Source organism: Scyliorhinus torazame, chromosome 13 (genome assembly GCF_047496885.1).
Source record: "Scyliorhinus torazame isolate Kashiwa2021f chromosome 13, sScyTor2.1, whole genome shotgun sequence".
Classification (NCBI taxonomy): Eukaryota; Metazoa; Chordata; class Chondrichthyes; order Carcharhiniformes; family Scyliorhinidae; genus Scyliorhinus; species Scyliorhinus torazame.
In genome coordinates, this window is record NC_092719.1 from 186,979,651 (window position 1) to 187,004,487 (window position 24,837).

General features: G+C 46.1%; 1 protein-coding gene and 1 long non-coding RNA gene across 4 annotated transcripts in view; one reads left to right on the top strand and one right to left on the bottom strand.

Annotated features, from left to right (window-relative positions):
• tamm41 (TAM41 mitochondrial translocator assembly and maintenance homolog) overlaps window positions 1–24,837 on the top strand; it is a 45,448-nt gene that overhangs the window by 12,297 nt on the left and 8,314 nt on the right. For all 3 annotated transcript variants that reach the window (XM_072472585.1, XM_072472587.1, XM_072472586.1), the window contains 4 exons: window positions 1,287–1,379; window positions 12,952–13,102; window positions 13,634–13,779; window positions 13,887–14,052. In XM_072472585.1, coding sequence (XP_072328686.1) covers window positions 1,287–1,379; window positions 12,952–13,102; window positions 13,634–13,779; window positions 13,887–14,052 — 556 coding nt within the window. The remainder of the gene's footprint in view (window positions 1–1,286; window positions 1,380–12,951; window positions 13,103–13,633; window positions 13,780–13,886; window positions 14,053–24,837) is intronic.
• LOC140388438 (uncharacterized) lies at window positions 1,257–4,014 on the bottom strand. The gene is made up of 2 exons (XR_011934188.1): window positions 3,964–4,014; window positions 1,257–1,876 (listed from the first exon to the last, which is right to left on the bottom strand). It is a non-coding gene; the product is annotated as an uncharacterized lncRNA (long non-coding RNA).

Consider the following 24,837-nt stretch of genomic DNA (forward strand, 5'->3'; position numbering starts at 1 on the left):
GCGGGGTGTTTCCCAGCGCTCCGACACCAGGAAACACCCAGCTAATCTCGCACTACGGGACTCTAGGCACGACAGAGTGTTAAAAGTAAGGAAGTTGTGCTAAACCTGTATCACACCTTGGTTAGACCACAATTAGACTACTGCATACAATTCTGATTGCCATTTGATTAAGGTACTGGAGAGGGTACAGAGAAGATTTACAAGGATGATGCCGGAAATGCATAGGTATACAGATCAGAAAATTTAAAAAAAGGATGATCTCTTTTTCTCTTTTTTTAAAAAAACAAGTCTGAGGGGTGACCCATTGGAGGTATTTAAAATTACGAAAGTTTTGATTGAGTAGATATCGAGAGAATATTTCCACACTGCTAAAGAGGATAACTGGAGGCCATCAATATAAGATATTCACTAAGAAACAAAACAGGGAATTGAGAAGAAACGTCTGTAGCCAAGGAGTGGTGAGAATGTGAAACTCACCATCGCAGGACGTCGCTGAATGAATTATCATAGAATTTGCAGTGCTGAATGGGCTGATATGAATGCAAATAAGTGGAAGGGAGGCAAATGTTTGAGGGAGAAAGGAATAAAGGTTTACAATGGTAGATTTTTAAAAATAAATTTAGAATACCCAATTCTTTTTTTCCCAATTAAGGGGCAATTTCGCATGACCAAACCTGCACATCTTTTTGCGTTGTGGGGGTGAGACCCACAGAGGCACGATCGATGAGAATGTGCAAACTCCACATGGACAATGACCCTTGGCCGGGATCGAACTTGGGTCCTCAGCGCTGAGAGGTAGCAGTGCTAACCACTGCCACTGTGCTGCATCACAATGGTAGAATTAGATGCAGAAAGATGGGAGGAGGCTTGATTGAAGGATAAAGGCCTGCATGGACTGGCTGGACTGAATTGCCTTTTCTTGCTGTATACCCTACGTAAAATGTTGTCCCATAAATTACAGTTCACTTCAGATACAATTAATCAAAATTTGCCAATACAGAAGAGATCAGCACAGCAAACGCTCTCTTGCAAAAACTATAAGCAGAAGGAGATTTCTCATTAAAGCCATTTTAAAAATATTTACAACAAAATATCCTAATGAATGTTTAACATCTAAATATCTGATTAGAAACTATGTATTTTTGGCAGTATTTTCAGCAAAATGTTAAAGTACCATAACTAGATCACTTACTGGATCCTAATAGAAGCCACAAGGCCAACTAAGATTGAAATGACATATGAATAATCTGCTGGAGTCATCATGAAGCACTCTTTATTTTTTTCAGATAATCAAATATGGAGTTGTCAGTACAGGAACTCTGATTGAAGACCTTCTTCACTGGAAAAATCTATACATTGCTGGAAGACTGCACAAACCTGTAAGTTACATACATCCTGAGTGATAGCAGCTTTTGAGTCCAGAACCTCGTTGAAGTACTCCTTGTGTTGGAATGTTGAGTTGGTGGCATGATAGCACAGTGGCTAGCTCTGTTGCTTCACAGTGCCAGCGTCCCGGGTTCGATTCCTGGCCTAGGTCATTGTCTGTGCGGACCAGTCTGCATGTTCTCCCCATGTCTGCGTGGGTTTCCTCCAGGTTCTCTGGTTTCCTCCCACAAAGTCCCGAAAGACGTGCTGTTCGGTGAATTGGACATTCTGAATTCTCCCTCAGTATACCCGAACAGTCACTCGGGGATTTTCACAGTAGTCAGGAGTCCTATCCAACAACAGCTTTTATCTCCAAGTTTCAATTATCATCAACAAAACACAATGCGAAATTAAGTTGCTTCCAATCCGTTCTCCAAAGGTCTTTGCCTTCTATGAACAGCAGAGAAAATCCCTTGGTTTGGATGAAGATCGTGTATTTGAAAATGAGAAGCTAGTAAATGGAACAGAGGGCAGCAGTTACTCTAATGGCGATGATGAGAAGCTAGCAACAGATTTAGTTGAGACTGTGCCGCCTGCCACGGCCCTGATTTCTGAGGTTAACGCCCTTTCTGCTCGCTTTTTCTCTGGGGACTTGAATGAGCACCCTGGGAGTCAATTGTTTGCAATGCACCAGCAGCTGAGCAGCATGATGAACTACATCATGGGAAATCTATGATCTCGCTGGAGGTCGTCACCACGTGAAGCTGCTGACTGATGTTTAAGTCACATGAACTGGCAAAGTTCAACCAAAAGGATGGAGAGCATTGACTGCCTCGCCCTACCTTCACTTTCCCCAAGAGGCTTAACCTTCCCTCACCTTTGATAATTTCCCACACTGTTTTTAGATTAGTGTAACTTTCTTCTTGGATAACATCCTGCTACTCTAGCAGCTGAGCATTTTACCTCCACCTTCGAGGGTTGGGAGTTTGAATCTCAGTCTTGCCTGCTTTTCAAACCCATCTGTCCTCTTGTGAAGATGTTCTTGTAAAATACAGCAATAAATGGCCTTGTCAGAGTGGGAGAAGCAGTCTAACAGTGAGTATCTGCAGTTCTATAGAAGCTCATCCCCTTTTCACTGATCCAGAGTGATATCATCAGCTGTGCCATTACCATGAGAGGCTGCCTTCCCTGAAGGTCAAATAGAGGGACTGTTGATATTTAAAGAATGGGGTGATGGGAATATCATTTAAAGAGATTGGCAATGAACTCTGTAAGAGAACTGCTGACCAGAACTCCTTAGTCTTATTCTGGTGGACTGCTTTACAGAAAGGTAAACCAAACGCATGGGGCACTATATCCCCCCCCCGCCCCCCACAACGCCGGGTGGGAGAATTGTCGGGGCGCCGCGCGAATCGCGCCAGGCCGCCCTGACCCCCGCACGCGGTTCTCCCACATCCCGGAAACCAGCGGTGTGCGATTCGCACTGGGCAGCTCTCTGGTGGATGCACACCAGATTCTACGGCCAGATGGGCTGAGCGGCTGCTACGACACAAAAGTTCCGCCGGCCAACTTCTGGTCCCTGCCGGCGGGTACTCTGCAGGAACGCTGGGGGAGAAGCCTGTGGGGGCTGGGAGGGGGGCTCCTTCACCGGAGTGGCCTCCGATGGGGTCTGGCCTGCAATCGGGGCCCACCGATCGGCGGGCCGGCCTCTTTCAACCCCCCCCCCCCCCCCCCCACCCCCAGGCCTACCTACTTCCGCGCGCGGCCTCAGAACACCGGCTCCATGTTGGTGAGGGGCTGGCGTGCGTAAGACGTTCCCCGCGCATGCACAGGATGGCGCAGCCCTCATGGACAATCGCCCCCATGGTGTTGGTAATTAGAGGGTGCCTCACTTGATAAAAATGTTTTATAACCAGGAGGGCAGAACTCTGCAGGAAGAGGACCACACATGGAGTTTTCATTCGAGAGACTCACTAGTGCTCTGTAAATTGGTAATAGTAGTTTTTTTTTAATGGAGATTTTTCTGTAAGGAAAATAATTTTGTGATAAATTATATTGTTTTGCCAAATGGATTTTTGCTTTTCTGTGAGTAGAATATCGCAATGGAATATTGCTGCCAATTCTGTACGTCTGGCCATTACTTGACTTTTATAGTGATGTTTATAGCTGCCAGAGCAAATCAGTGCACAGAAATGGAATCAGAGCTGCACTTTTTTATTTAACCTGTGCATAGGCTCCCCCTTGTACAAATAAAATAAATTGCATTTTTTTGTGAAAAAACCCCGCAATGCTATGAACCCTCTGTCTCTTGAGTCATGACAGCCCTGATGGTGTACCTTTCTAGAACCCCTTTTCAATCAACTAACCAATAATATCCCGATTCACAGTTTGGTAATTTCTAGGAAAACACCAAACTCTTTAGCACTTCTGCTATTCCCAAAGCTTTTCGGGTTTTTGCCAACTTGTACATTCCCTGTCTCTTTTTCTTCCAGACAGAAAAAAAATGACTCCTTCCTGAGTTATTTGCTTCTTTTCCTCACAAGAGTTTGGGTTCATTTTTCTGGCTGATTTCTCTTTGTGTCTGCATCTGAGCCTCACCCTGCAGGTCCTCTGCTTGTCGCTCTCCTTTGTGTCTGGTCTCACAACATTTTTCTTAACTTCCTTCCTGTTGGTACTGCATCCAGGTCAAGAGTCACTAGGTCACATGGACCAGAATTTATTCTAATGCAAGAAAATTACAGTTGATCCCTTTACAATTGATGCAAACTCTAAAAGTCTTTTTCAAACATCCTTAGAAAGAATTACATATTCCAAAGACCTTTTAAAGAAATTTAAACATTTTTTTTTTTACCATACTGCTTCTGTGTCAATGGTGATCACACAGGCCATCTGTCATTTTATTATTGACTCCTTTTTAGTGGCATGTTTAAAATTGGTAACTTCGCCGAGAGCTACCAGTTGTCGGTCTATGAACATAAATAGACTTGAGGTCGTAAATCAGAAAAATCTCCAGAGATAGATGGTCTTGATGCCTAATCAATAATGGCGCTAACAGTTTGACTTTGTGATTCTTTATGAATGAATCAATGCCCGATGGACTTGTGGGATTGGAAACGCGTTAAAATTATATAATTTTTTTCGATAAGGCAGCTACAACCTCGGATCATCAAGAAGTAATTGTGAGAAGCTGCCTGCCTAATAATCTAATAAAAACCACCAACGCAGATTGGGAACAGGGGTAATCATATGTGACTGTCTTTCTTGATTATATTTTTGAAGAAGTGACATCCCAAGTGGACTCTTAAGCCTGACCACGTGCTACAGTTTGACTTTCAAAGATATATTGCACACAATTGTTCTATATGAACGACTAGTGTATATAAATGCATGGCAGTTGTATAAGCTTGAAGTTGTGGAAATGCAGAACTTGGGAAAGTAACAAATTAGCTGAGGGGTAGCAAGCAGCTGCTTCCTACTTGTTTGGTACTAATTGAAGAAAAGAGTGCAAAGTGTGACTTCTTGGGATCTGTTTGAATCCTTAACTTTTTCTATTTGTATTAAAACTCGAAACTCGAGTTTAACGCAAAATGGCATAATTTGTAGATAACACTGAACACGAATAAATTATCCGGGTATCTAGGTCAGGAACCAAGGAATGAATGTGACAAAATATGTAAATGAACAGAATAATGACAGATGACATTTGATGCAGGCAAGTGTTTAAAAATTTTTTTTTACAAATGTTTTTTATTGGGTTTTGGAACAAAGTACAGTTAGGTACACAGAATTTAAAAAATATATATAAATAGAAGAAAAGAAAACTAAAGAAAAAAAACCTGGTAGGATGTTGTGCACTAGTTCAACAACAGCAACTCTGTACAATTTGCAATATTATTTTTAACACATAAGTAGTCATCTGTTTGTGGGGTGGGGGAAACTGGGGAGATACATATACATTTGGGTGCCGGAGAAACAATTACATTGGTTATGTCCAATACAGCGAGGGCAATACAAGAATGGATCTGGTGCTGTCACTACCTTCTCCCGGACGGTTTTCGCTGCCTTTGTCGTCTCGCGTTCACCTCCGCTTCGGCCGTTCGTCCCATCTTTCGCCCGTATTTTCCTTACTCTCTGTTCCTGTGTTTGCCAAGTTTGTTATCGTTTCCCGTGCTCTCCTTCTGGCTATCATTCCCTTGCCCCCCCCCCCCTCTGGTTCCCCTCTATTGTTCCCTGTCTCCCCCCTCTAACCCATTCTGCCCCCCCTCCCCTTCGCCTGTGATTGGCCTTTCTTTTCTCTTAGGTTTAGCTGTCGTCCCCCCCCCCCCCCCCCCCCCCCCCCCCCCCCCCAGTCTATACCTCCCTCTCTCGCCTTGGCTACTTTCCCCTGATTCTTGGCTACCTGGCTATTCTTCTGCTTGTTCGTTGGCCGCAAACAGGTCCCGGAACAGTTGGGTGAATGGCTCCCATGTTCTGTGGAAGCCGTCGTCTGACCCCCGGGTGGCGAATTTGATTTTCTCCATTTGGAGAGATTCTGAGAGGTTGGACCTCCAGTCTGCAGCTTTGGGTGGTGCTGCTGACCGCCAACCAAACAGGATTCTACGGCGGGTGATCAGGGAGGCAAAGGCAAGGGCGTCCGTCCTCCTCCCCAGGAATAGATCTGTCTGGTCTGATACCCTGAAGACCACCACTTTCGAGCATGGTTCCACCCTCATCCCCACCACTTTGGGTATTGCCTCAAAGAAGGATGTCCAGTACCCCACAAGTCTGGGGCAAGACCAGAACATGTGGTTTAAAATTAATTAAGGCAAGAAGAAACAAATGGATGCAATTCGTACTCCATGAATGGCGATGAAATATCTGGGGCGGGATTCTCCGTTCCTGAGACTGAGTGTTGACGCCGGGGTAGGGTTTGTGGACTTCTGTGACGGCACAATTGCCATTGCTTCTGGACCGATTCAGCGACTGTTGTGGGGCTAGTACCGGCGCCACGTGGAACACGATCATTTCCAATGGGAAACGGTGCCGGATTCGCCAGGTCCGTAATTGACACCGAGAAGGCTGACAAGCTCCAGCCGCGATACCCATACGACCTGTGGCTCAAGGTTCACAGTGGGCAGTTGCCGGCACGCGCAGCTGCATGGCTGCCTTGCTGGCTGCGGCAAAATGTGTTCTGTGTCTGTCCATCCCGACCCCACAGCCCAGCTCCTGGCCATCTGCTACTGCCCCCGGCCCTGGCAGGCGCCTCCCAGCCAGCGGCACAGCTGTCAGCACTCTATGTAGCTGCTGGACACTTTCCGTACCCCCTCTGCAGCCACGGTGCCTGTTTCACGATTTTTAAAAGCACAAGTGAAGCTCGCCGCCGGGAATTGCCCCCAGTGGACGCAGAGAATCACCGAGGCCCCAGAGAATACCAGGTCAAGCCTACTAATGATATACAAACGGCGTTTACTGTACGTGCAGAGTGGAACACATTGACGCCGCTACCAAGGCAGCAGAGAATTGCGATTTGACGTGAACCCGGCATCTGCCATGATTTTGGCGTCATAACTGATTCTCTGTCCAATCGCCATTCCCGATTTCGGCGTTGCCCGATGGTGAACCCTGATGATTTAAATTGAGAATATAAAACTCATATATTTGTGAACTCAATGGGGTCATTTCAGCTTTCTGCTGGAGCATAAACTGTCATTGTGAGTTGAGTTCAGGAAAATTGCAATCACCACAAGTTTTGATAGGCTCGATTGAATAGCCCAGACATAACATGTATTAGTGTAAAATTCACCCAAGCAAAGGTGAGTTTTACAGAGGCTGTTAGCAGTGTACTGCTGACTTCCATGAAATTCATTCTGGAAAAAATATGGCTCTGCAACTGGGCATTTCTTTGAAGCTTGATTGATAAGTTGCTAAAAATAATTTGACCAAGGGTACATATCCCGCAGCTAATATGATCTTGTGTGAACTTTCATTTTTACTTACTGATACTCTACAGGTCAAGTTAGTATATACTTGTTTTATTTAAAGCTCTTGAGTAGATACTTACTTTTACACAGTAGTTAGACAAATTCTTTTACAGAATCCATTGTTAAATTTTAATTTATATCTGGACAGTAGAGCTGCAAACCTTTGGAAAAACTGTTCCTGGTGTAATAGTCCACGCGGGCCTACGGGATGGAAATTACTATCTTCCCCCTGGCCCTTGTGGAGTACGAGCTTCCCCGCTAGGGGTGGTGGATCTCTATTAACCTAGGTGTAAAAGGTCGGCTAGTAAGGCAGAACAGGAACCCGCTAGGGATCTACCGCGCAGTTAAATGTGTGTAAGTAAAACCACGTTACTTTATTTTACTCGGTGTGGACTCCCCGTGTCCTTATTAAACCTGGATTGTGGGCAGCACTGAAAAGGTCACAGTTGTTATCCAATCCCAAATTGCTCCAAGGTGGTGGTAGTTCTCCTTGAAACAATGCATTCCACAATGGTAGTAAGTAAAGAATGCAAAAGTATTGATTGAGTGATGGTGTATGCCTAAGACAGGATGATATATATCCGAGGTGATGTTGTTCCCCTAACATTGCTGCTTTTGTCCTTCTCTCTGTCGTGGATGGTGTGAAACCTTTTGTGTTATTAAGGTTGCACACATCCTGACAAGTGGTGAGTTTTCCATCACATTTCTACATGGAGCCTTGTAGATAGGCTTCCATGGGTCAGAGGTAAGCCACTTGTAACCTAGCCTCCACCTACATTTGTAGCCACAGTGTTGATCTGGATGATGCATTTTGGTTTCTGGTCAGTGATGATCCCTGAGATGTGGGCGATTGGAAGCTCTGCATTGTTGATGGTTTGGAAGCTCTAGAATGGTGGTGCCATTGACTATCAAGCTATGATGCAAAGTTAGATGGCTAGAGTTTCTCTTTTTACTACCGAGCACTCCGATAGCATAAATGTTACTTCCACATGGTATTTCAAGTCTGGATGTTATCACTGGCATGGGCTGTTTCAGTATGGAGGATGTACAAATGAAGCTGAACACCAGGAGCTATTAATCGCACTCCTGATGGATGGAAAGTCAATGATGAATCAAGGCTACTTCCTTGAGGAGCTCCTGCTGTGATACCTTGGGGCTGTGATGACTGCTCTTTGACAGCAACAGTCATCTTTAGATTCTGTTACGGTTAATATAATGTGACCTAATTTAAAACTTTAAGTATTGACAGTTTTCTGGTTTTAATTTCTATTTAGCACATTTCATTGATACGCTACGCATGGCCCTTTTAATGCATCAGTAATAAAATATCTGCCACAAATAGTTAGCGGGACCCCCCCCCCCCCCCCCCCCCCCACCCCGGGGCCGGGTCGGAGAATCCCGGCCGGGGGGGGGGGGGGGGGGGGGGGCGCGAATCCAACCCCGATGCCGGCTGCCGTATTCACCGGCACCATTTTTCAGTCGGGGGCCTTTGGCAGCGGCCGCCCCCCCCCCCCCCCCCCCCCCCGCGCAATTCTCCGCGCCCCGATGGGCCGAGCGGCCGTCCGTTTCTGGCCAGTCCTGCCGCCGTGGGGTAGACATGGTCCCACACGGCGGGACCTGGTGGGGGGGGTGGGGCCCACGGTGGCCTGGCCCGTGATCGTGGCCCACCGATCTGCAGGCGGGCCTGTGCCGTGGGGGCACTCCTTCCTTCTGCGCCGGCCCCTGTAGGGCTCCGCCATGGCCTACGCGGAGAAGAGAACTCCCGCGCATGTGGCAAAACACGCCGGCGGTTCCGCGCATGCGCACGATCACGCCGGCCCTTTGGCGCATGCGCGGACTCGCGCAGCCCCTTCGGCGCCAGCTGGCGCAGCGCCAACCCCTCCAGTGTCCACCTAGCCCTCGGAAGTGCGGAGAATTCCGCACTTTCGGGGGCTGATGATGCCGGAGTGGTTCATGCCGGTTTTCCCGCTGGCATGGGGACTTAGTCCCCTGAAAGGAGAATCCCACCTAGTATATTTATATATAACCAACCATTCAAAATTAAACCAAAAGATGAAAGATTATTCCATGCAGCTCTGATAGAACTTTGGAACCAAATTTATAGGGCGTTGGTTCTAATTCTATTCCCAATTCATACTTGTACGTGGCTATCTTCTTTGGGTTAGTTTTGCCAATTACTTTCAACAGGCTGCAGGAGGTGAATTGTATGCAATTGTAATAAATTTATCTTTAAAATTGGATCCAAGTGTAGAGTAAAGGATTAATATCAGGACGACCAGATGCTTATGTAACTATGATGCAATGTCAGATGACAAAGAGACAGATCTGATGGAAAGCAGAAGTACAATCCCGTCTAGAATACTGAGGTGTATGTAGATCTATAAATAAACATGGGTGGAAGGGATGTCGGTGCTAACGCCGCTGTGCGAGAATCATGGGTTTGAGCCGGGGGGGGGATGGATAGGTATACTGGAGGTAGAGGGAAGTGGAGCTGGTCAAGGTGAAGGATTTGTATTTGGAGGAAGTGTTTGCCAGTCTGGAGGAGCTAAGGGAGAGGGTAGAGCTGCCGAGGGGTGGTGAGTTCAGGTGTCTACAGGTTAGGGACTTTGCACGAAAGGTTTGGAAGGGGTTCCTTAGATTGCCCCCAGGGATACACCCTGCTGGAGCGACTGCTGCTTCCGGATGTGGAAGGGGAGGGAAGAATTGGGGATATATATAAGTGGCTGGGGGAGCAGGGAGGCGAGCGGGTGGTGAAGATCAAGGAGAAATGGGAAGCGGAGTTGGGAATGGAGAACAATTGGGGAGTATGGAGTGAGGCACTGTGAAGGGTAAACAGGACCTCTTGTGCAAGGATGAGTCTGATACAGTTTAACGTGGGACGCAGGATGCATATGACTCGGGTGAGAATGAGTGGGTTCTTTCAGGGGGTAGCAGATGAATGCGAGAGGTGTGGGCAGGGGCCAACGAATCACATGCACATGTTTTGGGGTTGTGAAAAATTGGGAAGATTCTGGGCGGGGGTGTTCGCGGTCTTAGCCAGGATAGTGGAGGAGGGGGTGGACCCGGACCCTTTGGTGGCAATATTTGGGGTTTCAGAGAAGCCGGAGCTCATAGAGAGGAGTGAGGCCAATGTCTTGGCCTTCTCCTCTCTGATTGCACGGCGACAAATTTTGCTGGAGTGGCGGTCAGCATCACCACCGGGGGTAGCAGCATGGTTGGGTGACCTGAATGACTTCCTGCGGTTAGAGAAGATAAATTATGAGTTAAGGTGCTCAGCAGGGCAGTTTGAGAAAAGGTGGGGGATGTTTGTGACCGTGTTTGAGGAGCTGTTCGTCCAAGGAGGGGGTGGGGGGGGGGGGGGGGGGGGGTGATGGGGAGGGGGGGATTGAAAAAGGAGTAAAATCTGTACAAACTGTCTAGCTGATTGTTGGGAAGAATGTTTCCCGGGGTGTTTATTTGCTGTAACCTACTTTGATACAAGTTTGAATAAAATTGGTTTAAAAAAAAAAAGATCTATAAATAAACAATTTTTTTTACGAATAAGAGGCAATGGAAGTGGCAATGTAACACTCTTAGGGTAACAGGCAAACCCTAAGTAAATCCCATCTAGCCCCTGAACTTAAGATGGAATATAATGGCAATAGATAGAGCATAAGGAGTCAGAAAAACTCCCAGGAGACTGCAGACCTGAAAAACATACAAATCTAAGGGTGGCATGGGGGTGCAGTGGTTCGCACTGCTGCCTCACAGCGCCGAGGTCCCAGGTTCCATCCCGGCTCTGGGTCACTGTCCGTGTGGAGTTTGCACGTTCTCCCCGTGTCTGTTTGGGTTTCACCCCCACAACCCAAAGATGTGCAGGGTAGGTGTTTGGCCACGTGAAATTGCCCCTCAATTGGAAAAAATGAATCGGGTACTCTTTTTAATAAAAAATTAAAAAAAATTTTAAATGAAAAACAAAGAAATCTTTGGTAAAAGATTGAAGATTCAGCCGAGGGTGTGACATTGTGGATGCTGCAGATGCAAGCAGACATATGGACAGTAGAATACAGATCATAATCTACAAGCCAAACTACTGAAGTAGCAATAGGTCCAAAATTTAGGTTAAGCATGGAATTTACATTGCCACTTCCAGAACCGTTCTGAAGCAATTAAGCTTTCTAAAATAACATGCTAAAATAAAAGTAAAATATTAAAGTAAAATTTTAGAGGGAGTGCCGAGGCAAATCACAAGAATGATTCCAGGAATAAAGAACCAGAGCTTTGATGATAGATTGGAGAGGGTGAGACTGTTTTTCATGGATAAATGTAGGCTGAGAGGAAACTTGTCAGAGGTATTCAAGATCCTGAAGTGTATGGACAGGTTAAATATTGAAAAACTGTTCACGCTCAAGAGCATCAAAAATTAATTGGTGAAAAAGTGGGTGATGGAGGCAGGTTTAATTGAGGTACTCAAAAGAGAATTGGATTGCTATCTAAAAAGAAAAAATAACAAAAATTCCTTGGAATGTCAGTCAAGTGAGCAAGTTCCTACCAAACCTCGTGGAAATTATGAGCTGCAACAGCAACTGTTGCGACAAGGCCAGCAATTATGCTGGAACAAGGATGCTGGAAATTCTTTCCGCAAGATCAGAATCTCCTAATTTCACCAGAAATTCTAGCACACTATCCTCCAATGATGTATATAGTTGGGATAAAGACTTTGGGAGCGCCTGATACTGATGTAACTAATGTAACCAAGACGCAATGCAATATTACATTGTTAAGTAACAGTGATCTAGTGGGAAGCAGAAGTACAACTTAATGTTGAGTATTGAGATGTATACAGATCTGTAAATAAACAAAAATGGCCTTTACAAATAAGAGTATATGGTTGCATTCCTAGAGTAACAGGCAAGCCCCCCCCCCCCCCACCCTGTAGTGTTCGGTGACAGACGGCTCGCCATTAGTCTAGCCAATGTCAGTTTTGTTGTGATGTTTGCCAGCCGTGCCACTGGGAAACCCGCCATGGGGAGTCACCATTGGTGGGACTGGAAGATCCTGACGGCAGAAAGGACCATAAAATTCAGCCCCACGTGCCTAAGCTTTTGATTAAAATCTCCTCCTTAATATAGATTGCTTTTGCATAATTGAGGTCTTTGTGCAATAAACCTCATGAAAAAGAACAATTAGATAATTGTTTCCAGGCCTCTGCTTCCTTGTATCAATTGAATAAAAAATTGCCTTGATTGATTTGCTCTTCGGGAAAATGGACATCTGACTCCGCAACAGTGGTTCCATGTACTGATGTTATCTTCTCACAGCGCCAGCGACCCAGGTTTAATGACCTCGGGTGACTGGTAGTACGGAGTTTGCAGATTCCTCCCGCGCCTGCATGGGCTTCCTCCAGCTGCTCCGGTTTCGTGTCACAGACCAAAGATGGGCAGGTTAGGTGGATTGGCCGTGCTCAATTACCCCTGTGGGGTTACGGGGATGGGACCGAGATAGGGTGCTTTTTCGGATGATTGGTGCAGACTCAATGGGCCGAACGGCCCTCTTCTGCACTGTAGGGATACTATGATATTCAATGATATACCTTGTACTGAGATAGCCACAGCACAGCATCACTGAAATTTATGTTTGTTTTCAGGTGAAGATATTAATCCAAAATGAAAACGGCAAATTACAAGCTGCATTGGCTAGGAATCTAAAAAGTGCAGTGATTACAGCTTTTCTCATGCTACCAGAATCTTTTACTGAGGAGGAGCTATATGTTCGTATCGCTGGACTCTCCTACTCAGGTTTGTTTGTTTTTGTAATTGCAGTTGACTCCATTTAGATTAATTCAGTGAATAGAAATCGAAAATCCAAGCAAATCTTCTTACTAAATCTATTGCATTCAAACACATTAGCTGAATTCTTTTTTGCTTATTTGTTTATCCATTGCATTCCTTGTTTCATTTACAACATTTTCCATGACCTTATCCCATCTTATACCTGTAGCGCCTTGCAGCCCCATATACCTTTCAAAATGCGGCATTCCTCCCTGGTTCTTCCCCAACCCTTTGCCCCACCATTTGTGAATGGCTGTTCTCTGCTACTCCTCCCACCAGCCTCTCCGCTTCTCTCCTCATTTCTAAGCTTTCAATCATCCTGGTACAATGTCCATAAAACAGCTGGTGATTTTTTTTCTCTACCTTTTAAAGGTACAATCTAAACATAAGTTGCTCGAATATCGTTATCACAAAAACAGCCACTTTAGAAATGTAAGACTGAAGTTTGAATTTGTGTGAACACTGTTTGTAACGGAATTAATGTTCTTTTAAATCAAGGTGATTTTAGAATGATTATAGGGGAAGACCGATCAAAAGTAATGAATATTGTCAGTGCAAACATGGAAAACTTCCAAAGACTATACAATAACATTTTACAGGACTGCCCTCAAGTGGTCTACAAGCAACAACTGGGTAAATTAGAGGTAACGGCACTTTAGTTTGAAAGCAAGTTGGATGCAATATTGTGTAGTATTAATTGGTGTAAACCCCATTATTGAACAATGATAATCAATTATGTTCATTTTTTAAGCTTGATAAAAGCCCAGAAGGCCAGTTCAATCAGCTGATGGCTTTGCCCAGAACTGTTCAACAAGAGATAACTCGTTTGGTAGACCAACCAGGAAAAAATCGAGATGTAGAGGAGATCTTGCTTCAGGTAGCCCAGGACCCAGACTGTGGATCACTAATACAGCAAAGTAAGTGTGATAGATTTGATATTTTACTTATTGAATTATAAAGAGGACTTGTACAACTTTCAATACAGCCATGCCGTGGTATTTGATGTGTTATTGTCTTAGTGACCTAGATTCCTTTCGGACTGGGGAAAAGGAAGATACTGAACATAGAACATTACAGCGCAGTACAGGCCCTTCGGCCCTCGATGTTGCGCCGACCTGTGAAACCACTCTAAAGCCCATCTGCACTATTCCCTTATCGTCCATATGTCTATCCAATGACCATTTGAATGCCCTTCGTGTTGGCGAGTCCACTACTGTTGCAGGCAGGGCATTCCACGCCCTTGCTACTCTCTGAGTAAAGAACCTACCTCTGACATCTCTCTTATATCTATCTCCCCTCAATTTAAAGCTATGTCCCCTCGTGCTAGACATCACCATCCGAGGAAAAAGGTTCTCACTGTCCACCCTATCCAATCCTCTGATCATCTTGTATGCCTCAATTAAGTCACCTCTTAACCTTCTTCTCTCTAACGAAAACAGCCTCAAGTCCCTCAGCCTTTCCTCATAAGATCTTCCCTCCATACCAGGCAACATTCTGGTAAATCTCCTCTGCACCCTTTCCAATGCTTCCACATTCTTCCTATAATGCGGCGACCAGAATTGCACGCAATACTCCAATTGGGGCTGCACCAGAGTTTTGTACAGCTGCAACATGACCTCATGGCTCCGAAACTCAATCCCTCTACCAATAAAAGCTAACACACCGTACGCCTTCTTAACAATCCTCGCAACCTGGGTGGCAACTTTCAGGGATCTATGTACATGGACACCAAGATCTCTCTGCTCATCCACACTGCCAAGAATCTTACCATTAGCCCAGTACTCTGTCTTCCTGTTATTCCTTCCAAAATGAATCACCTCACACTTTTCTGCATTAAACTCCATTTGCCACCTCTCAGCCCAGCTCTGCAGCTTATCTATGTTCCTCGGCAACTTGTAACATCCTTCTGCACTGTCCACAACTCCACCGACTTTAGTGTCATCTGCAAATTTACTCACTCATCCTTCTACGCCCTTCTCCAGGTCATTTATAAAAATGACAAACAGCAGTGGCCGCAAAACAGATCCTTGTGGTACACCACTAGTAACTGGACTCCAGTCTGAACAGTTCCCATCAACCACCACCCTTTGTCTTCTTCCAGCTAGCCAATTTCTGATCCAAACTGCTAAATGACCCTGAATCCCATGCCTCTGTATTTTCTGCAGTAGCCTACTGTGGGGAACCTTATCAAACGCTTTACTGAAATCCATACACACCACATCAACTGCTTTACCCTCATCCACCTGTTTGGTCACCTTCTCAAAGAACTCAATAAGGTTTGTGAGGCACGACCTACCCTTCACAAATCCGTGTTGACTATCTCTAATCAAATTATTCCTTTCCAGATGATTATACATCCTATCTCTTATAAACCTTTCCAAGATTTTGCCCACAACAGAAGTAAGGCTCACTCGTCTATAGTTACCGGGGTTGTCTCTACTCCCCTTCTTGAACAAGGGGACAACATTTGCTATACTCCAGTCTTCTGGCACTATTCCTGTAGAGAAAGGTGACTTAAAGATCAAAGCCAAAGGCTCAGCAATTTCCTCCCTAGCTTCCCAGAGAATCCTAGGATAAATCCCATCCGGCCCAGGGGACTTATCTATTTTCACACTTTCCAGAATTGCTAACACCTCCTCCTTATGAACCTCAAGCCCTTCTAGTCTAGTAGCCTGAATCTCAGTATTCTCCTCGACAACATTGTCTTTTTCCTGTGTGAAAACCGACGAAAAATATTCATTTAGCACCTCTCCTATCTCCTCGGACTCCAAGCACAACTTCCCGCTACTGTCCTTGACTGGCCCTACTCTTACCCTAGTCATTCGTTTATTCCTGACATATCTATAGAAAGCTTGAGGGTTATCCTTGATCCTACCTGCCAAAGACTTCTCATGTCCCCTCCTGATTCTTCTTAGCTCTCTCTTTAGGTCCTTCCTAGCTAACTTGTAACTCTCGAGCGCCCTGACTGAACCTTCATGTCTCATCTTTACATAAGCCTCCTTCTTCCTCTTGACAAGTGTTTCGACTGCTTTAGTAAACCACGGTTCCCTTGCTCGACCACTTCCTCCCTGCCGTATAGGTACATACTTAGCAAGGACACGCAGTAGCTGTTCCTTGAACAAGCTCCACATTTCCATTGTGCCCATTCCCTGCAGTTTTCCTCTCCATCCAATGCATCCTAAGTCTTGCCTCATTGCGTCATAATTGCCTTTCCCCCAGATATAACTCTTGCCCTGCGGTATATACCGATCCCTTTCCATCACTAAAGTAAAAGCAATGGAATTGTGGTCACTATCACCAAAGTGCTCACCTACCTCCAAATCTAACACCTGTCCTGGTTCATTACCCAGTACCAAATCTAAAATGGCCTCGCCTCTCGTTGGCCTATCTACATACTGTGTCAGTAAACCCTCCTGCACACATTGGACAAAAACAGACCCATCTAAAGTACTCAAACTATAGCGTTTCCAGTCAATATTTGGAAAGTTAAAGTCCCCCATAACAACTACCCTGTTGCTTTCGCTCCTATCCAGAATCATCTTTGCAATCCTTTCCTCTACATCTCTGGAACTTTTCGGAGGCCTATAGAAAACCCCTAACAGGGCGACCTCTCCTTTCCTGTTTCTAACCTCAGCCCATACTACCTCAGTGGACGAGTCCTCATCAAACGTCCTTTCTGCCACCGTAATACTGTCCTTAACTAACAATGCCACCCCTCCCCCTCTTTTACCACCTTCCCTGAGCTTACTGAAATATCTAAACCCCTGCACCTGCAACAACCATTCCTGTCCCTGCTCTATCCATGTCTCCGAAATGGCCACAACATCGAAGTCCCAGGTACCAACCCATGCCGCAAGTTCACCCACCTTATTCTGGATGCTCCTGGCATTGAAGAAGACACACTTTAAACCACCTTCCTGCCTGCCGGTACATCCTGCAACTTTGAAACCTTACTCATGACCTCACTACTCTCAACCTCCTATATACTGGAGCTACAATTCAGGTTCCCAAGCCCCTGCTGAACTAGTTTAAACCCTCCCGAAGAGCATAAGCAAATTTCCCCCCCCCCCCCCCCCCCCCCCAGGATATTGGTACCCCTCTGGTCCAGGTGTAGACCATCCCGTTTGTAGAGGTCCCACCGACCCCAGAATGAGCCCCAATTATCCAGAAATCTGAAACCCTCCCTCCTGCACCATCCCTGTAGCCACGTGTTCAACTCCTCTCTCTCCCTATTCCTCGTCTCGCTATCACGTGGCACGGGTAACAACCCAGAGATAATAACTCTGTCCTAGATCTATGTTTCCATCCTAGCTCCCTGAATTCCTGCCTTACATCCCTATCCCTTTTCCTACCTATGTCGTTGGTACCTATGTGGACCACGACTTGGGGCTGCTCCCCCTCCCCTTAAGGATCCCGATAACACGATCTGAGACATCACGCACCCTGGCACCTGGGAGGCAACACACCAACACGCGAGTCTCTCTCGTTCCCACAGAATCTCCTATCTATCTCCCTAACTATGGAGTCTCCAATGACTAATGCTTTACTCCTCCCCCCCCCCCCCCCCCCCCCCCCTTCCCTTCTGAGCAACAGGGACAGACTCCGTGCCAGAGAAACCATTTGTATGTTTTCTACAAATTGCCCTCCCCTTGTGGCATGTTTGGAGAGTGGCATTTAATCGTGCGGAAGAATGCGGGTGGCTAACCCACCCACCTTCTGGCTTCCACCCCGCTTAAGTCCATGGCGGGACAACTGTGGATGGCCTTCCCACTGAGCCACCAATTGCAGCTCTTAAGTGGGCAATTAATATCCACTTAAGAACTTCATTCTGCCCAGCGGCGAGCATAGTCTCACCGTGCAGGGAACTTGCAGGGCAAGCAAACCCATGCAGCGTGGGTCCCTTGTTCCATGCCACAGTGTCTGATTGGAGGCCCTGGGAGGTCCGCCGTTGGCCTGTCAAGTGCTTGAGCGGCACAAGATACAGTGGGCCTTCCCAAAAAGAGATGAGGCAAAGTTCCCTCCTGCCGGTGACTGAAACCCTTGTCACCTCTACAAGCTCCCACCCGGTATGTTTGAAATTAAATCTTCCCTGTGAATTGTTTCAAAAATACAGCTACCAAGTTGTACCATGGTGAGGTTTGATTTGCTCCAGTAAAACTTTTAATGACGTGGGACTTTTTGATATACTTATAAGCTATTTGTACATTTTAATTTAAAATGAGACAAACCTAATGTTGTAAAACATCATTGCATAGCTAATAATAATCTTCTCCATTGATGGAAATATGGTAAAATGTCTTGCATCACAGTTCACCCTGGAAGGAGCCCTTAACAAAATTACCCAGAGAGACTACATGTTCTGATTATTTCAAAATGCAACAGGATTTAGTACTAAAATGTTTCTTGAAAATGTAATTTTATGAACTGTTTTGTTGACTCTGTTTACATCCAAGCTGGAAGCGGGAACGTAAGCTTCTTGTGTGATCTTTTAATTGCTGTTGTATTGCCTTCTAAAGCATTTGACTGTACATCTGCAAAATCCTGATTAAATGTAAACAACATTTAGGTTGTAAATTCAGGTTGTAACTTGATTCACTGGCAAATCCCATTATGGAACTTGAGCCTCGAGTAACAATTTATTTTTTTAAAAGCAGACGTTTTGGTGGGTTGTTTCTGTACTCTGTGTAGATGATGTATCCTATTACCTGTGATGTCATCAAAATGCAATAAGACGTCTATTCAAAGGGATTACCATGTCTGGAATTCTCAACATATACTGTAAAAGACTATTCATTATGAGTTTCACTGCATGGTAATGTTTTTTAGACATCCTGAACTAGTGCTGAGAGTAAGCTTGAAATATTCTGTTATTACCACATTCCTTTAATGATGATGAGCATTGAACTTTGCCATAAAATGCTTTCAGGCATTTGCATGTAAATGTATTAGAAGTTGAAGTTTCATTAGCCCCAAATTTTCTGGATACTAGCAAGACAGCTTTCTGCACCCTCAGGACTAGGCTGACTATAGTGACAGAAGCCACCATTGGGTAGGTCCTGGGAGACTTTTTGTTTTCAAAAGGTGATCTACTTTATTTATATAATTTGTAAAAATCCATGACATAAGTACATTACAGGGTGAGATTTTCCCATCTGTGTTCTAAGTGTCGTGGTGGGCGGGAAGAGCGGCATTTTCCTGCTGGGCAGAATGGACAATACACGCCGTATTTTCCACTTCCTGCCTTGTTAATTAAGCACCAACAGGAAACACGTCGGATCAGGGTGGGTGGCCTCTGATTTGACGTCCTCACTGCGACCTCAGTGGTTCTTTCTTCCTGGCGCCATATTTAAACTGCACCTGCACACATCCTTCTCACTGCCTTCAGCCCAGGGAAGACATGACTGAAAGATAAGAAGTGTACTGCTCCCAAATGTAATGACACTTCGCTGGGCCACCTGACAGGATGTGCTGTTACCCAGTAATGGAGGTCAACCAATGCCACCACCCCAGCTTTTGAGGTGGCACATTTGGAGGTCAGTGCAAACGTAAAGACAGAAAAGGTCTGCAATCTAGTGAATGAGGAAGATTAATGATCTCATCCATTCTGGCAGAGGAAGTCAACAATCTCATCACTCTCCACTCACACATCCATAAGCCCATCAGGCATTCGCAGGATGACACTCCACAGGAATCTCACACACTGCCAGCTCAAGGGACATCACCATTCACTCTCTCACACACAGTTCACATCTCCATCTGGCCTCATATCCTGTGTTGATCACATCCTCATCCCGTGCACTGCTCCACTCACCATGCACACAAGTCAGGCATCTGCCCTTGGCGTGTGTCCTGCTCACACACTCTCCATTTGTCTTTATAGAACCATAGAAAAGTTACAGCACAAAGAGGCCATTCACCCCATTGTGCCTGCACCGGCTAAAGGGACTAGTCGCCCATTCTTACCCCACCTTCCAGCACACGGTCTGTTGCATTGCAGGTCACAGCATTTCAGATGCAGATCCAGGCACCATGAGTTGTGGATTTCTGCCAACAATTCAGGCAGTGAATTCCAGACATTTACTACTCTGGGTAAAAATAGTTTTCCTAATTTCCCCATTAATCCTTCTACCAATCATCTTAAATCTGTGCTCCCTGGAAATTGACCTTCCCGCTAGGGGAGACAAGCCTCCCCTGTGTATCTAGGTCCCTCATAATTTTGTACACCTCAATCAAGTCACCCCTCAGCCCCCTATGTTCTTGCACACAATAGGAGAGAGAGGTCCCAGAATGGGAGTGAAGTGGCCGAAATTAAGGCCCTCACTCCATATGAGGAACGTGCCATTGCACCAGCCAGTAAGGATGGTCGTGCATATGGTGATGGTGAGATCGGCGGCGCACACCCAAGAGTGGACCCTGCACCAGCTCATCCCTCAGACAACGATACTGTGAGTCTATTATTCTATCTTCCAGTTGCTTGCCATGCTTAAGTTATCTCTCTTTCAGAGACAACTCTGGAAAGTGCCCAATGGCATCAATCAGCCAGGCATCACATCCAGCCTTACGCCACTTCAGATGAGGAAGCAGAGAAGAGCACTGTTGAAGATCTGTCACAGTGCTCACCCTAACTACCAGCACAGAGACTTACACCTCAGTTGGACTTAGTTCTAGAATAACCTCACAGTCACAATCGGGTGTGTACAGCACACAATTTGGTCCTCAGCATGCAGAGGCAAGGATATCTGTGGTCTCTGGCACTCAGAGGATTGCTGGAGGCCACGATTCTGCTGAGTCCAAGTCTGATGACAAGCCTCCAGGCTCGGTTCTAAATCAGTTGGAGGAGTTTCAACGAATGTCAGGAAGGGTTGTCAGCTGCTTTCCACAGATTGCAATATACGATAGGAGAGTCGACCCGTGTTCAGTCTGAGGTAATAGTGCCGGCATGCCAACACACAGACCTCGACACTGGTAGGATAGTGGCCACCATGGAGACCTTGGTCCTGGACATAGTTCCTTCACTGCGTCAGGAGCTGCACTTTATCAATGAAGGCATTGGTGGGATCCATTGGTGGCGAGAGGGGGTCGAGTCAACTCTATCTCACCCCAGCTGTCCCTTCTCAAGGAGTCAGCCAGGAGCCCTCGGGCACTCTAGAGAGGGAGACCAGCAGCAGGACATTTAGAGTGCCATCCACGCAGGTGACTCCGGGAGTGTCCAGCAGACCCCAATCTCCTCTGCTTGTGACCCCATCACTTCCAGCTCCACATGCCAAGGGAGGCACACTTGCCCCATAGGAGGAGACCAAAACTGGCTGGTGCCCTCCAGCGCAGTGTTTTTCAAAGTGATGGTTACGACCCACAGGTGGGTCGCGGGTGTTGAAAAATGGGTCGCCAAAAATGATCCCCAAAGATCACCTGATCTTTTTTTTCCATTTTCTCTCTGGGTAAATTTTTGCGACCCTAAACTGATCCTTTTCACAAAAGAAAGTGCACAAAGTGCACATTCATAAGGTTAAATTTAATACCTAGCCAATACACAAATACAATGGGCTGGAATATTCGGTTCCCAGCAAGCCGTGTGCTTCTCAGCAGCGAGCAGTTCGCTGGCGGCGGGATTCTGTCTTCCCGCCGCTTGTCAATGGGATCTCCCATTGATGCCGGGAAACCCACCAGTGGGGTTGTGCTGCCAGCGGGAAAAGAGAATCGTGTGACCAGAGAATTCCGGCCCATGTTTCATTATGAAATTTTATATTTGGAATGGCAGTGGGATCAAGACAGCATTACATATAGATCTGGTTCTGTTCTGTTTGTAGCGCGCATTTTGTAGAAGGCGGTATTACAATGGGGACCTCTCGGACAATGATAGCCAGCATGAGGTCTTTTGACGTGGAGGAAAGCTTATAATAATAATCTTTATTGTCACAAGTAGGCTTACGTTAACACTGCAAATGAAGTTACTGTGAAAAGCCCCGAGTCGCCACATTCCAGCGCCTGTTCGGGTACACAGAGGGAGAATTCAGATTGTCTAAATTACCTAGTACTGCCTGATGCAGTTGAAGTTGCATGCACTTTATGAAAGGAAAGGTAAGAATTGGGGGAGAGGTGTATTTTTAAATGAGAATGAATCCCATTTAGATTGCGACTATAACAGTAGTACTGCAGCTTGCCTGGTCAGTGGGTGCTGCCCGAGTCTCGAATTTCCCGCCATAAAGGTAGGCTATGACTTCAGAGTTTGACGAGTATCGTCGTTATCTCCCAATCCAACTCATTGGGCTAGATACTTCCGCCCCGCCGCCACAAGAACACCACAGACAGGAATTTCCGGTCGCCGGGCAGGTGCAGCCGGAGAATTCTGCCCATTATATTTTCCCGTGTGCATTGAAATATTTTACTGTTGAATCAATTTCAAAATGAGATGATGCCTGAAAAATGTGGATGGCTGATGTACAGTAAACGAGTGTATTGTCTGATTTCGGACATTTATTTTGAATTTATATGTTGACATGAGGAATAAGATTTATCATATTTCTTTAAGGCTGAATTCAATATCTATGTTAATACTGCGCTACCAGATCAGCGAATGTCGGTAGGTGGGATGGTACACGTGAAAACCTCAGATTGATTAAGCAGCCTTTTGGACCTTTGGAGCTCAAAGTTAATCTCTGGTTCGAGTTGGAAATGTCCAATTGGACAAAACCAATAATTTCAGGGATGTAAAACTGTTGAAAAGCAAATTACTGCGGATGTTAGAATCTGAAACCAAAAAGAAAATGCCGGAAACTCTCAGCAGGTCTGGCAGCATCTGTAGGGAGAGAAAATAGCTAATGTTTTGAGTCCAGATGACCCTATGTCAAAGCTTTTGTTTTTGGATGTAAAACTGTTTGTTAGCAAGTGAAATTTGCAATATACAAGACGCACGGCTTCTTCAGCGCAATTAAAATCATCTACAGTCCGAGTACCCAGGAACCCACCCCAGTGGGAGTCAAAAATGGAGAGGCACTCATCAAAGGCCGAGAGAGAGGCAGTCAACGCCCAGTGGAGAAAGCACTTTGAAGACCTCCTCAACCAAAACATAGCCTTCGATGCAAGTGCCCTCGACACCATCCCGCAACATGCTACTCGCCACCATCTCAGCTGAACCCCAGCGCACCGTGAGGTCGAAAAAGCCATCTCACAGCTGAAAACCAACAAGGCCTCTGGCACAGATAGACCCCCTGCAGAAGTATTAAATTGTGGCAGAGAGGCACTCTTGACAAGAATCCACAACCTCATCACCCATGTCTGGAAGAAAGGGAGCCAAGGCGGGTGATCTCCGAGATGGCTTAATTGTGACCATCTTCAAGAAAGGAGACTGGTCCAATTAGGGAAATTACAGTGGGATTTTCCTACCCTCCACCATGGGAAAGGTCATCGCGAGAATCCTCCTCAACTGCTGCCTCCCAGTGGCTGAAGAGCTCCTCCCTGAGCCTCAGTGCGGCTTCCGCCCATTAAGAGGCTCAATTGACATGATCTTCAGCACATGACAAATCCAGGAAATGTGCAGGGAGCAGCATCAACCTCTATTCATGGCCTTCTTGGATCGCAACTGTGTCAACTGTGAGGTATTGTGGAACGTCCTCCCCAAATTCAGCTGCCCTCAGGAATCCGTCACTGTTATCCGTCTGCTCCATGATGACATGCAAGCTGTGACCCTCTCAGACCCGAGCTACAAACCGTCGTTGACGCATTCACCGAGGTATATGAGAGAATGGGCCTCAGACTAAACATCCGGAAAACACACCAGCCTGCTCCTGCCACACACAACTGCCCTGTGACCATCCAAGATCCACGGTGAGCCCTTGGACAATGTGGACCATTTCCCATACCACGGGGCACTCCTCTCTGTGCGAGCAGACATAAATGATGAAACCCAGCATCGACTCCAATGTGCCAGTGCGGTCTTCGGAAGCTTGAGGAACAGTGTATTTGAAGACTGAGACCTCAAACCCAGCATCAAGCTCATGGTCTACAGAGCAGCCATGGTCCCCGCCCTCCTGTATGCATCAGAAATGTGGACAGTGTACAGCAGACACCTCAAATCACTGGAGGGATACAAAATCCTGCAAATTCACTGGCAGGATAGGTGTACCAACGTGAGCGCCCTCTCCCAGGCCATTATCCTCAGTATCGAGGCACTGGTCATGCTCAACCAGCTGCAATGGGTGGGCCACATTGCCCCCATGACCAACACAAGACTCCCAAAACAAGTGCTCTACTTTGAGCTCTGCAATGGCATGTGATCACTAGGAGGACAGAGGAAACGCCAAAAGGGCACTCTGAAAGCCTCCCGATATAAGTGCAACACCCCACCGACATGTGGGAATTCTCTTACACAAACTAAAGAAGAAACATCCGCGAAGGTGCCAATCATCTCGTGTGTCACGGAGAGGCCAAGTGTAAACAGCGGAAAGAAATTGCAGAATCCACCTCATCAAACACCACCTACCAAACCAGTGGCAGAGTCTGCGGTTCCAGGATTGGAATAATCAGCCAAGCTGAACCCACCTCCCCTGGAGTGGAAGCAAGTCATCCTCGACCCTGAGGGAGTGCCCAAGAACAACATGTATATAATTGTCAACCATGTAAATAGAATCGCATCCATTTTGTATATGCCTCCTCTTTATGATGAGCAGAATGTGTGACACCATGGTCCCTCCTTTCACTTATTG